Raw genomic sequence first — 13,549 nt, forward strand, 5'->3', positions numbered from 1 at the left:
GGTTTAGAACTTTTACCAAAAACTTATTAAATATAGTATCCTTCTCTGGAAAGAAGCAATATTATTGATCTTTTTGGGGTCGTTTATTACAAATTATATGATTTAGTGTCGTTTGCTATAATAATTAAGCACAAGAATCATGATGTATGAGGTTCAAGCTTGTTAACTTTATCTCTAGACGCCCTTTCTCACGTGTGCTCCCTTTCTTTCGGTGCATGAGTTTGGGTCGCCTTCATTTAGTAGCGACCATCACGAGGTAGACGTCAGTCATCCTTTAAAGATACGTTTCGGCAGTGATGCAGGTTGTGCTCTTTATGGGAGTGCTATGCAGCTTTATTTGCATTTGACCGTTAGCTATACTTTGAAATTTTCACTATATGATGTACATTTTCCCTGCAAGCGAGGATTGCTTTTTGTACCTAGGTACATATCGTAAACGCACACGATCGTGCCTATATAGTAGCGTCTCGCCTTGGGGTTATCCCTGCGGCACCCCGATGGTTTCGATCTAAGCGTGTCAATGGGTTGTCATCCCAAGATGGACTACTTGATGGATGCAGGTTCCACTCCCTTTGGTCATGTCACCTTCTACGTCGAACACAGTCTTACTTTTGATTTTAGAGGTCTCTGTAATGATTTCAAAACCTTGTGGTACCTTCCTTTGGAACTCAAGGGGCTCAGTACTGTCACGTACTTGTGGAAGCTGTAGGATCGTAACGATCGTATCGAAAGGTATGCCACTAAAATTGTGAAAACCTGGTGCAAGCGAAAATCCTGTGGCAGTCCTCCCTTACCTGTACCTTAGGTTGCAACATTATTCTTGGTAACATGCCTTGTGCCTTATGCCTTTGTGTCCATTAACGGGACTTGTTTCAACCTACGATTGGTTTTTGTTGCTTTAATCCTGGTCAGATAATTAACTAATTAACCTTGAACTTGATTCAGAAAAAAGCTTATGCTGGATATACTAGCGTTGCCTTTTTTAAGCATAATATTCTGATACAGTGCTTAGGGAGAGCTTGTCGACTCGGATGAAAACTTTGGTGAGACTTGCAAAGTTAGCTAAGAACCTGCCTCTATCCGAGCAATTAGTTGCGGCCGAAAGCCATGGAGGTAAGAACTAACTAATTAGCAACATTAATAGCTATATTCCTCGGATTTAGAGGTACGGGGGCAGATTTACCTATTGGGTCGGCTGATTAACTGAACGGATAAATGCTCCGCGCCTTGTGTAATGATGCATGTTTAATCCGTTTCTATGAGGGCTGAATGTGTGTTGTTACTAATACTGCTATTTACTAGTATACTATATATGCACACGGTTAAAAAAGAAATATAGAACACAAAAATAAGTATAATTAATTTTTAACTACGCCAACCACAAAACAGAAACCCCCTAAAATTTCACAGGTGTTATTTATAACTGCCCTTCCGTAATATTTTCGTTTAAACTATGGCGTCTATAAACATAGTAGAAAAGAAATAGGCCAATTCAGTATCTTTTATAAAATCGATTCGCACTACACCCGATAAATCTTTAGTCTCGGACAAGTGCGTAGTCACAGTTATTATACACCTGTGCTGTTGCACACAAACATATCACCTCAAATCCCTTTTAGCCCCTACTTCTACGGGCATTGGTCCTCTTAACCATGCGTTAAATTTATTTTAACTTATAACCTGATTGCTCTTTACTAGCCATCCTTAGCCAACATAGGAAACGAAATGATCCGTGAATAAACCAGTCACCTACGTGAGAAACAGCTATTAATAAAATTACTAGAAAAGAGAAATTATTAATTAATCTACAGCATATTACATAATTTGCACCATTTTATTAATTTGGTACAAATTAACCAAAGTAATCAATTTATTAAAACTAATCTGGTTCAATCAAATTTTTTACACAAATATGGAAGCATTTTTTGGACTTGAAAGGCTAAAAATAGACCCGAGTACCGGTCAATACTTGCTTTAATATTTTTTGTCTTGTCTTTTTTATTTTGTTTCATAAACTACATAATATTTCTTAAATATACAAATTATACTTATACCTATATTTAATTAACTATCTATAAAATACCTTCCATAATTTCATTTCATATACATGATATAAGGTGATAAAATTGAAAAATTTAAGTCGTTTGTAACCTCGTTTATAGCGAGCATAAATTAAGCACTTCAGTCAAGCATAAATAGACAGCAGGCCATCTTAGGTAGATCTACTTTTTCCTGCTTTTTGTTTCCTGAATGAGAAGTGCGTGGTACAAAAGGGCGCCCTAATTACTGTGTACATCAATAACTTTATATGCAGTTATTGCTTCTATGAAATAAAGATAGAGATATATTTTACGCTTCTTACAGTCACTCCTGTGACGGTGCCATTCTAGGGATACTAGTTGTTCTAAAAGCTCTTTTACGGCACGCAGATTACATTCCGTCCAGTTTAAGATATTGCTTCATTACATATATATACATTTCCGTCCTTGAACATGAAATGCAATCAAGTGTTTATTAATAAGATTTTCTATCCATGTAAACTTTGTAAGGCCCACTGAAATTTTTCAGCATTTTCATTCTAAGCCCCGTAACCAAATACATCTATCATCGGTCTACAAACTCATTTTAAAATGGAGCTAAATAAATAACATGCCTTCGTTATACTACAGTCCTTCCATATTTCATTAATTAGTTTTCTTATCTATGAGGTGTAATAGAGCAAACAACTTTATGGTCACCTACAATAACGTGCGGACAAGTATTTTTATTTAAACCCTAACAGATTAAATACGGTATGTCGAAATTAATCGCAACTCCAAAAGGAAAGAAAGTTTATTCTACAGCTGGTCAGATTAAATTTTAGCTAAAAACCATAACAGAGCTAAAACTTTTACGAATGGTAGATGTTATTGTCCTTTTAAGAAATACTATTATGAGAAAAGTCGATGAAAGGGCAATGAGGTTGATAAACAAGTACTTTAACGAATGACCGCGTCTCCTACTTTTCTCTTGCTTTAAACGAGAGCTGCGATATAACAGATTCTGCACAATGGTGCATTTATATTAGTTGGATCAGGAAACAATCTGATATCACAGAAGAACTTTTACATAGGCGGCTGCTAATTTCTAATAAAGAAGTGTTCCCGTGAAAATAAAGATGTAATTGATAATCAAACAAATTGGATATATTGGTACGGAAAGGGTCGGGAATAACCGGGTAGGCAAAAGGTTTGCAAATTTGTTAGAAGGTTTTTAAAAAATGCAAAATTTTTAAATACCACTGCATTATTTACCAAGAATTTATTTAAGCCTAGGATATGGACTTTTGTTCTTTTTTTAATCCTGTGATACGATGTATCAACCACATTCGAGTCAGGGCTCTTCATAAAAGGGAATTTTGCCAATTTCTTCTCACAAATTCATAGGTGATGGAGAAACAGAGTGCATTACTACTACATTGTAATATTCGTTGACTTTCTCGAGGTCAAACTCTAAAAAGGTTTTGGAATTTAAGAAATTTAGTTTGAAAGAATTTGGAAGAGAGTAATCAATTTCCCGATGAATACTCACTTTTCAGAAATAAAGTTTATTTGTGGGGCTTAGTTTTTTTGACGGATATTATGGTCATTTAAATAATTTAAATGAGCGTTTGCAAGGCAGAACTAATTTTTTTTCCAACCTTGTTCGTTCTGGTTCTAAATGGCAGAAACAAATATCCAAGGCTGCACGGAGTTAAAAAAAGAAAAAACAAGTTTCACCTTGGAGCAATCGTTTGAAGAGAGATATACCGATTTCTAATAGGATGTTAATGTATGTGCAGTTTTTCTCACAAATCCTTTTCAATTTTACCTACCGAAGTTGCTATTCTCCAACTCAGCTCCAAGTGGAAGTTAACGTTACAAAACGGCATTGCAAAGAATTTTTAAGGAATAGTTGGAAACCTGTCCAGTTAAGTTATCCTCGATTGAGAATTTGCTTTCCGAAACAGAATTTTTAAATTTTATTGATTTTGCGCTCCACTTCCTACAGATTTAATCCGACTTATTTTTGTGAGCAAACATTTTCAACTATGAATTTTATTAAGAATAAGTATTGGGCAGTACTAACAGACGAACATATGAAAAATCTCATTTTCCCTGGGTTCTCCCAAATAGATCCCAACACAGAAGCAGATTAAAGGGTCTCACTAATGTTTGAGTGCGTTTTTTAATATTGTAAATAATTGCAGTTTAATTTAACAAAAAATAACATGTATATCTACATTCTATTCACAATACCCAATAACAGAGTGAATTGGGTTTGATAATGTGGTTTTTGGTAATTTATAGTAGTAATCTAGTTTAAGGTTAATTTAGGTAGAACAACAAGGATAGTGTTTTCTCCCATATATTTTGCTGTAAAATTATTGACAAATTTATCTTGGAAAATAAAAAAAGTAAAAATTTTTTTTCCTTTAATTCGATTCAGATGAAGTAGTAGACCAGGGGTACTTATGCATTATGTTTCAAAAGAATAAAAAAAAATGAAAAAATGGCGCTCTAGAACAGAAAGACCATTTTCGGCGTTTTAAGCTGTTGTCTTAATATTAGGTTAATGATTTTTGGTTAACGCACTGCTTATATCGCTGTTGGTTTATTAAACCAATTTAAATAGCTTTAAAACCAGGCATTGTTACCAAAAGCTACTTTCAGCTTAATAACGACGTTGTTCACGGGGTAGCTTTGCATCTGAAAAGTGATAGTTTCGCCGTTGCCCTCAAATACTTCTTGCGGTGGCATATCCTCCGGTTATGTTGTTATCGCAGAATCATAGCGCGCAAGGAATGTGCCCGACTTCATGGCTGCCTTGTTTCTATTTAATTTTTCAAGTGTTTTTTACTTTTGTAAACCCTCTTACGCATAACCTTTACACTAAAGGGGATCCTGTTGAAGTTTACGTTAACACCGTAAGTTATATTGGGTTAAAAAAAAAAGAAATTGAGAATAATTATATTGTGGATACTAGTCTTTTTAAAAGTATGTATTATATAATGTATGTATTATGCACAATTTTCAGGTCGGGCCATACTTTAATCCCTTTGAAAGATACAACTACTATGATCTTCCTCTTTGTAAGCCACCAATTATAGAAACGAAAACAACTTTTGGTTTTTACCTTTCATTTATGGAAGTTTGCATAAGTTTTTAAATGTTTTATTCTGAGGGCTTATATCTACGGGAGAACAACTTTCAAATTCTCCTTATAATATAAAATTTTTGGGTAAATTTTTATATTAAAAAAACGGTAATAAAAACTTCACTAATCACTATAGGCTTTGTTGAGAGGGAGAAGATTTGCTCCTTGCCATTAAAAACAGAAGATATCAGATTACTTAGAAACGCTGTTGATCATCGTTATCTTTTTAAGATTTATATAGGTATTATAGTTACTTTTTAAGGTATATATTATTTATAAAGTTATACCATCTTATTCTTGGTTTGTTTTACTTTTGGTGAAGTGTTTTTTGTTTAACTATACTTCAAAGTTTTTTTTATCGTGCTAACCGTTTTAAAATTTTTATTATTTTCTAAGATGATATTCCTTTAAGTAATTTTCTTGGAGAATTTCAAGAGGCTGGAGGTATTTAAGACAACGATTATTTAGTCCTTGTAACTTTCTTTTATTTATTTATGTGTTTCTTTATAATTTAAAAAGCTTGTGCTTAAACTTACGACAATTAATAGAAATGAAATTTATTAACATTGTAATACTTGAAGTTTAAGTAGCAATAAATATACCACTAACAAGATCTTTTTTAAAAAAAAAATTTAGAAAGCGATACAAAAGAAATGTTTTTATATCGACACTACAACTTTACCGTATTTTATCGTGCAAATCAGGTTGTACCCCCGAAAAAATTTATTTATTATTATATTAAATAGTATAATAAATTTAATCTTTATATTAACTAGATAATCTACGCTTCGGTAAATGTTTCCACTCCTTTCCGTCTCCCCGAAGGAATTTCAGTGGCGCAGGAAGATTTTTTAACGGACCAATTTTACAGCGTTTACTGGGTCGAGACTAAGTAAACTTACTGAAAGACTATAAAAATTTTATTGTATTTATTGAGAAATTAGCTTAGATTTCAATTTTTCTTCATTATTTTAGTTTTAATAAACTATCAACCTTTTTTTTTTAATACCGTTTGTATGATTGTTTCATTTTATTATCAGCAAAAATTATGAAGATCTGGCGTTGTCCGTTGGGAATTATCGACCATTGGAAGTATTTCTTTTTATCTGTTTTTTATTGACTGTGGAATCTCTACTTTTCCGCAGCTACAGTGGCTCTCTACTGTGCCTGGCACTATTATAGTTGTTTTTCTAGCTTTATTTCTTGCTTTAACTCTTCTTCGCGGCTTGAAAAGCGACTTTGTGCGTTTTTCTATTGAAGATTCGGAATTTTCTGGACGTACTATTAATATTCAACAGTGCTGGTAGCAGTTCTAAAGAACTTTTATCTTGCGAAGTGCTAGATGAACAGGGATGGAAGCTCATTAGTGGAGATGTCTTTCGTCCGCCCCTAAACTTGCACCTGTTTTGCGCCATATTGGGTCTCTTATTAACTTTTTGCAAGTGAAAGCATCCTAATATGCAGCTTAACAAAATTTATCATTTATAATTTTTTTTGGGCAATAGCGCTGACTTTCAGAGCTTTTATATGCGTTAGCAGTTATTAAAAGTACATGACGTTCTTGGAGTAATATATTTGGAATATTTTCAGGAAATGGGGCCCAACTGCTAAGTGTCACCTGTATTCTTCTTCTTATGGCTATGCTTAGAGAGCGTGGCCTTTATTACTATGCTGAACTACAGCGCATGACACTCGTGCTTTATATATTAACTTCGCGTAAGAATTCTCTTTTCTTAACCACTTTGTATGTGACAAACTGCTAACTGTTATAGTAATTTCTGGAACAATCTCCTCGTACTTTTATAAACAACTTGGCGGCACATACTGGAAACGAACTTTACTGACCACCAACTTGCTGTTTATAGGTTAAGAGTTACCCAAAAATAAGTATGCGACTGCAAATATTTGTCAGCAGGCCCATTGTTTCTGGATTGGTGTGTTATGTATTCTTTCTCCCTGTATTACGGCATAACTCCCTCCTTGCACTACTCGAGTGTCCTTCTTCTAGTTATTCTGTGGCTTTTGGGTACATTCCAATTATTAAAGACATCCTTTCACTAAAATTATTTTCTCAGTTGGCTTTCCGCTGACTGTGGCCGGTAGTTTAATTGGTAGAAGAACGACTAAAGTTTTCGATTTTCCCTGCAGGCCCAACACTATACCGCGCGAGCTGCCCAAGTTGCCTTGGTTCCTCTCTTCATTCTGCCTCTTTCCTCTGTTTTTCTCATTTCCATTTATGAAGGTCCAAGTCTCGTGCTTTTTACCTTTTGGCGGGAGGTGTAGTCCCTTTCCTGTAGGTTTCAAGGTCTTCCTGGTTTTTGTGTTTTTACCACTTCCCTTTAGAGCACTCCTTTTTGGACTGTTCTGTATTTTCCAAAACATTTGGGGTCGACAAAGTGGCCTCTCTTATGGCCTCCTGGCAGTTGTATTCACACTCGCGCTTGTTAATACAGCTGTATTATTATTTTATTATTCTTTTAGTTACTACTTTTTTGCTCTAAATGAAGTTTTGGGGTAAAAATAAGATTATTATCTACAAAACAGTTTGTTTCGATATACTTGGTTTTTTCCCGACTGGATTCTGAGGACTACCATTGGTGGTGGCCGTCCATCTTCAACACTGGGTGCCTGTTACTATAACAAGAAACCACGTGGTCTATGCCCTAACACGTGTCTTTCCATGCAGGTTTTCAAGTGTGCTGCTACTCATCTTTTCTCTTTGGTATTACCACTTCTGGTCTCGCATGCACGGTACTTTCAGTGTCTCCTTCAGACGGGGAATGGGCTTGGGTAGGTTTTACAGTTATTATTCATTAGGACCTTTCCAGGCTGCACATTTCTACGGACATGTTTTTGTGCTCGGCTACTCTATTTTTTTGATACTGGGCTTTGTTGGCTTCGTTTCTTCTCTTAAATTTGTAAAATATATTTACGGTAGTATTAAAATGGATTAACTTAGCGCTCAAGTTTGGTTTGAAAATTGATACAGTTCCACCCCCCTCCCCCCCCTTTTTTTTTTAATATGGATGCCTGATTTTTTAATTATAACGGTCAGGTTGTGCACTCTGAAACCGCCTTTTTGTAGAGCATTTTTAGAAAAGAAATTTCTTTTCATTAACATATAAACTCAGAAATTGGTAACTTAATGACCTTTCAGATTAACTTAAAGTAAATTGACCCAATGAAAAAGTACTTTTATTAATGAATAGCCATAGAAATGGTGGTATTAGAGTGAACCCGATACTGTTAACTTTATCCGATTATGCTTCAAAGGACACTGCATCGTCTCTGCGATTATGCATCTTCAAGAGTAGTAAGCGACTGTTTTATATATAGGAATTTGTTAGCCAAAACCTTGGCTATATAATGGAGTTGTAACCGTGCGTAAATGGGTTTTCTTTGCCTTGAACTAGAGCTATCTCTCATATTCTCTCTATCATACCTTCAAGGAAATGTAAAGATTAGAGGGGGCGAGCACCTCCCAAAGACCTGTATAAGTCACGGAATTTCACCTCCGTGTTAATGCTCTTGCATACACGCACCGTCAAATAAGCTGGAAGTTCGTTTACGCCTTTCAATTAACCACAGCTTACTTTAGTCCACAGAAAATTACTGAGCTAGACTTTCTCAGTGCGAGCTGGAACAATTTTATTCTATTAACAATATCTTTCGTGATACTCTTACTTACACAAAGGAGGTTGCGCGGATAACCTGTTAAGTTCCTAAATTAGCCGTTAAGAGTCAGACTTTCTTCTCCTCTAACTAAACCACTTTTGTAATAGAAGCTATTTGTACTTAAAAAACTCTAGCAGCCCTAAAGTTGAAGTTTCATTGGCAGAAAATAGTCTTGACGTTAGCTCCAGGGTTTCATAGAGATTACCGAGCCAGAATGGGTCGAGAGCACTACAATTCCAAGTAGAACTCCTAATAGAATCACGCACGGTATTTAAAGGTAACCAAGTTGACGAGTTCTGCTTTAAGCGATATAGCATAAAGTTAATAAACTATATTTAAGGTTTAATAGCCCTACTGTCATAATGGAAAAAAGTATCAGCATTTCTTTAAGTTCTATTTTTTTAACGTAAAAAAGTTTAAAAAGATTGAAAGTCTCAAGCACGCTTATATTTTGTTACAGCGGTACAGACCCATAAACTTCTCAAGTCACTTAATCTGGGATAATATAAAAAAAAAACAGTTCAACAAAGTATTTTATTACACTGCATTAAATATTCTCATTTATATAAAGTTGCAAGAACAAAAAGTTTTTAAGCTGCAGTAAAAGTTATTTAAAACTGGTATAGCTTGCAGATTTGCTAAACATCCTGCGAACGAGATAAACTTGTACTCCTTTTAAAAATGATTAAAAAGAAAAAGAAACCTCATATTGAAATATACCTGCAACACTAAGAAGAACGAGACATTCTACCAAAGACCACAATACGACTCTGTTGGCGGTGCTTACAATAACAAAAGTGACTTAATTTGAGTGGTGTTATACTTTCAAAGCGAGCAACAAATATTACATACAAATTAGCACTCAGACCCTAAAGTGGTTCGTAGGAAAGTAACTAACTCTACCTAATTGTCCATGATCTTAAGTATAAGTTAAGATATTCATGGCAAATATACAAATAAAACTTAGTGTTACAACTCACAGGCTCTTTTGCAATAAGTTTTGTCAGCGCTAGCAAAATTGATACCTTTCAGCGATGTCCCGGTGGTGCAATTCCCTGTTACGCAAGTAGTTTAAAGTCCTCAGCGCTTGAGACAAGTGGTTATAAAGGCTCTGCATGTATAGCTGACCAATCTCAAATATAGCCTAATAAATAATTTTAAAAAATTAGTAGGAAAGAAAAGTTGACCAACATTTACATATAAAGTTAATAAGACTGTAACCTCGCCACTTTTTTTGTTGTCTTCAAAGAAGTTTGAGTCTTCTTCTTTAAAGATATCTAAGCTGAGCCAAACATTTTTTCTGAAAAAAAAAAAATTGAGAAAGTTACAGATCACTGAAGTATTATAAGCATTAAATTTAATAAACTAACAAGCGGGTAAGAAGAAAACAAATTTCATATACTCCTTCCTGATTGACTCTTTTTTCTTGAGTTGAAATTTCAGAATGAAATACTTCTGTCTGGCCAGTTGGGTCAATAAGTCTAGTAGTAATAGAATTCTCATCTTCTTCTTCGTCACTAATGCTGTACCAATCGAAAGAAACGCTTTCGTCTTTTTATTTTTAAAAAGATGATAATAATAATACAGTTAATTTAAAACTTAAGAATTATATGCCAAAAAAAGGTTACGTATTTATAACTTTTTTTAGCGGGTTCAAAGAAACAAAGTTCTCGATTCTTTTTCAGTTCAAAAGTTAAAAATACTCTTGTTGACGCTAAATCAGTTATTAAAAAAGAAAAGAAAATTGTAAAGCTTAAAGTAAACGGCTTGCACAGTTTCATTTTTAAAAACAAAAGTATATTTGGATATTTGCAAGAGGAAAAGGAGTAGGTGGCCTTCACTATGAGATAATACTTGGCGGTCTCCTTACAGCTATTATATACTTACCCACCATGTACCTCTAAGGATACCACCAGCTTCTCTTGTGCCTTCTTAGTTGCTAATTGCAAAAGTTGATTTTTTGTTAGACAACCAAAAAAAAATTTGATCATTATATACAATATTATAACATAATGGTGATTTTTAAAACATTGTATAGCGACCTAAATTAAAGACAATACTTGTATTTCGTTTATAACAACACGACAATATTTTTAAGAATGTACGCTGGTCCACTTACAAAACTCATAGACGGGGGTATTCTCCTTATTTCGCAAAAAAAATAAAGGCTTTTTGATGTTATTTTACTGTCTGCCTCGTCTACGCTATTGTCTAGGATTTATTTGCCTATTCTATATGTTCAAAACTAATATTTTATATCATATTCAATAAGCCTACAATATCTGAAACACCACATGGAGAGTAAGTCATCATAGAAACTCATCAAATATGTTACAATTTAATAAATCAAATTAGAGGCTTACATATCTGCAGATAAATTACGTAAAATTTTATTTAATCATTCCAAATGAATTGCGTAGGTTTCATAATTATCTATCTACTTTCTAAATTGTTTCTTAATTTTTTTAGAATTAATTTTTTTTATAACTTGTTAGAGCCAAATGGTGAGACTTGGCATTGAAATCTTTATACTTATGTGAATTATTATTAACAGGTCGCCTTATACTTTTTAGCGTAAAGGTTAATAATTCGCGCAACCTTTTAAAAATAGTTTAAATCTTTCTGCTTTAATAGAGGTAATATATATAGAGAGCGGAAAGGTAAATAAAAACGTGACCCTGTTGGACTAAACTCTATAAATCTTGTGTTCATACCACGGGAAACTTTATATAATTGGTTGAGTGAATACATTTCTATAAAACTCACAACTGACTTTAAAGATAGAAAACAAAAAAATAATGCAAAAGTGTAGTTCATAGTGAGTCTTACGCCTAGTTCTTTCCAATGCTCTTCTTGCTTATATATCTCTGAATATCTGAGTTAAAGCCAAGGGGCCCTAAACTTTCGGTTAACCACAGCCTATAACACCTCCAATGTTTATGTTAGAGTTTCTTAGTCTCGTTCACTGTCTGTTTTCCAATACAAATGCTCTTCTTCTACCTGGCAGTGAGACTCTTCTCCTCTTTTTCTCCTTTAGACTCTGACCGCACTGAATGTTTACTGCACCAGAGGGTATATTTTTTAATTCGTGTTATTGGCTTAAAAAAAGTGCTATGAAAGACCACTGCAAACTTAACGAGTTTTTATAAATAATTTGTAACTCAAAAGCCGGGGCAATGGGCAATATATAAACCCCTTTAAAGAGAAAAGTCATTAAAATAGAAAAACTGAGTATAATATTTAGTATTATTTACTTAGTGTAAGTTATTTTAAAACATTGCTTGGTTTTTGTTAAAATAAGTTGAACATGGCATTTTCACGCTAAACAAAAAGTTATAACCCTGGTTGAAGATTTTGACTTATATATGTGGGCACTAAAATATTTTTGTTATAAGTACACACGATATTTGTAGCTGTTGCTTTTCAGCTTTCCTCACTGACTAAATTACACAATAAGCATCATACATCAACCAATTGCTCCTAATATTTTTCGCTTAAAAGAAAACCTCGTTCAAACTTTGGTTCGTTATTAACGCTATCAAGTACCCAAAGTTTTACTTTGCAAATAAAGTTTTAGTTTTCATACGTGAAGTATATACCAGTCACGCACAGTTAAGCATATTTCGCGCGACCTCCGGACTTACAACATTACAAGTTTTATTGTTGGTAAGGAGACTATGATGAATGGTGAATTTGATTAAATAGAGTTTTTGAAAACTTGTTATATACGCTCAACAATTTTTTTTTTTAAAATTTATATTTACGCGTTGCCAGTGGTACGAGAAACTGACAACTTTTGCACTATAAAAATGAGCTTGAAGTAACTGCTTCTACTGAATATTAGGCGGGAGTTCGAAACAAAATACAAAATGGTTACACCACGCAAAACAAGCCCAAGCTAACTTTCAATAAAGATGCTTAATTTTTTACCAATTTAAACGAGATTATTATAACAAAGATCGTTAATTTTTCTACAGAAGCAAGAAGTACACAAATTATAGGTAGATAGCCTTAACTATACAATTGAACCATTGAAAATGATTAATAGTAAAAAAACTTGAGAAAAAACTTTTCTAAAATGCTAGCGGGAGTAAAACGAGAGACACAAACTAAATTCGCTTTGCTTTAAATTTCATAAATACCCGGAAGAGTAGTATTCGGTTTTTGATCCTAAACTACAAAACTCACAGAAAAGAGGTTTAATTAGCTCAAATCATTAACCAGGGTTAGTTCGTAGCTCAAAAAATTAGGGCATTGATGCTTAAAATCAAGGTCTGGGTTCAACTCCCACGCAGTGGTTCTCTATTTTTCGGTATAGTGTTGTATATATAAATTATTACCTTATCACCCATAAACCAATAAATTCTGATGATACAATGTTGATATGGGGGCGTAACTATTCTCGTAAAAATGAAAATAACAGATTTTTTCATATTAGTTGAACTAAAGAGTAAAAAGTCTATTAAAGAGAAGACAAATTTGTGTACTAGCGCTGGAAAACATCTTTTTCTCTGGATGCTTTTCATTCAGCTTTGTTTAATTTAATTCAAGTAAGAGTCTATATAGAATAGCAGAGGTCGCAATTTCAATGGCAATTAAATTACAAACGAATGGGAAGAAACAACTTCTTTGTTGAAAATCTTCGAGGTTAGTCCATTGCGTTAATCGGATGGTTTGTATAGTTTTCCTTCATGTATTT

The 13,549-nt window shown here is 33.8% G+C and overlaps 2 protein-coding genes across 3 annotated transcripts; one reads left to right on the plus strand and one right to left on the minus strand.

Annotated features, from left to right (window-relative positions):
* The first annotated feature begins 4,847 nt into the window (after nt 1-4,847).
* LOC135145650 (transmembrane 9 superfamily member 1-like) lies at nt 4,848-8,260 on the plus strand. Its single transcript, XM_064077775.1, has 20 exons — nt 4,848-4,945; nt 5,056-5,146; nt 5,203-5,259; nt 5,312-5,416; nt 5,572-5,619; nt 5,812-5,879; nt 5,952-6,067; nt 6,216-6,267; nt 6,321-6,453; nt 6,512-6,595; nt 6,766-6,891; nt 6,948-7,040; nt 7,091-7,201; nt 7,251-7,362; nt 7,418-7,468; nt 7,519-7,630; nt 7,720-7,799; nt 7,862-7,926; nt 7,993-8,093; nt 8,231-8,260. The coding sequence occupies exons 6-20, from the start codon at nt 5,829-5,831 to the stop codon at nt 8,258-8,260; spliced, it is 1,317 nt and encodes a 438-aa protein (XP_063933845.1). The 5' UTR covers nt 4,848-4,945; nt 5,056-5,146; nt 5,203-5,259; nt 5,312-5,416; nt 5,572-5,619; nt 5,812-5,828.
* Nucleotides 8,261-9,428: 1,168 nt separating this feature from the next.
* Nucleotides 9,429-11,018, minus strand: LOC135145657 (transmembrane emp24 domain-containing protein A-like). Of its 2 annotated transcripts, none has more exons than XM_064077785.1 (7): nt 10,970-11,018; nt 10,490-10,789; nt 10,253-10,401; nt 10,072-10,150; nt 9,876-9,994; nt 9,571-9,632; nt 9,429-9,522 (listed from the first exon to the last, which is right to left on the minus strand). In XM_064077785.1, exons 3-7 carry the CDS (start codon nt 10,351-10,353, stop codon nt 9,458-9,460), a joined length of 426 nt encoding a protein of 141 aa, XP_063933855.1. In that variant the 5' UTR covers nt 10,354-10,401; nt 10,490-10,789; nt 10,970-11,018; the 3' UTR covers nt 9,429-9,457. The 2 variants fall into 2 exon arrangements, with proteins under 2 accessions (XP_063933855.1, XP_063933854.1); XM_064077784.1 differs by having other exon boundaries at nt 10,221-10,401.
* Between the last annotated feature and the right edge of the window lie 2,531 nt (nt 11,019-13,549).

This window comes from Zophobas morio, unplaced genomic scaffold, assembly GCF_036711695.1.
Source record: "Zophobas morio isolate AGI-343-1 ecotype UQ-CSIRO unplaced genomic scaffold, CSIRO_AGI_Zmor_V1 ptg000167l, whole genome shotgun sequence".
Taxonomy (NCBI): domain Eukaryota; kingdom Metazoa; phylum Arthropoda; class Insecta; order Coleoptera; family Tenebrionidae; genus Zophobas; species Zophobas morio.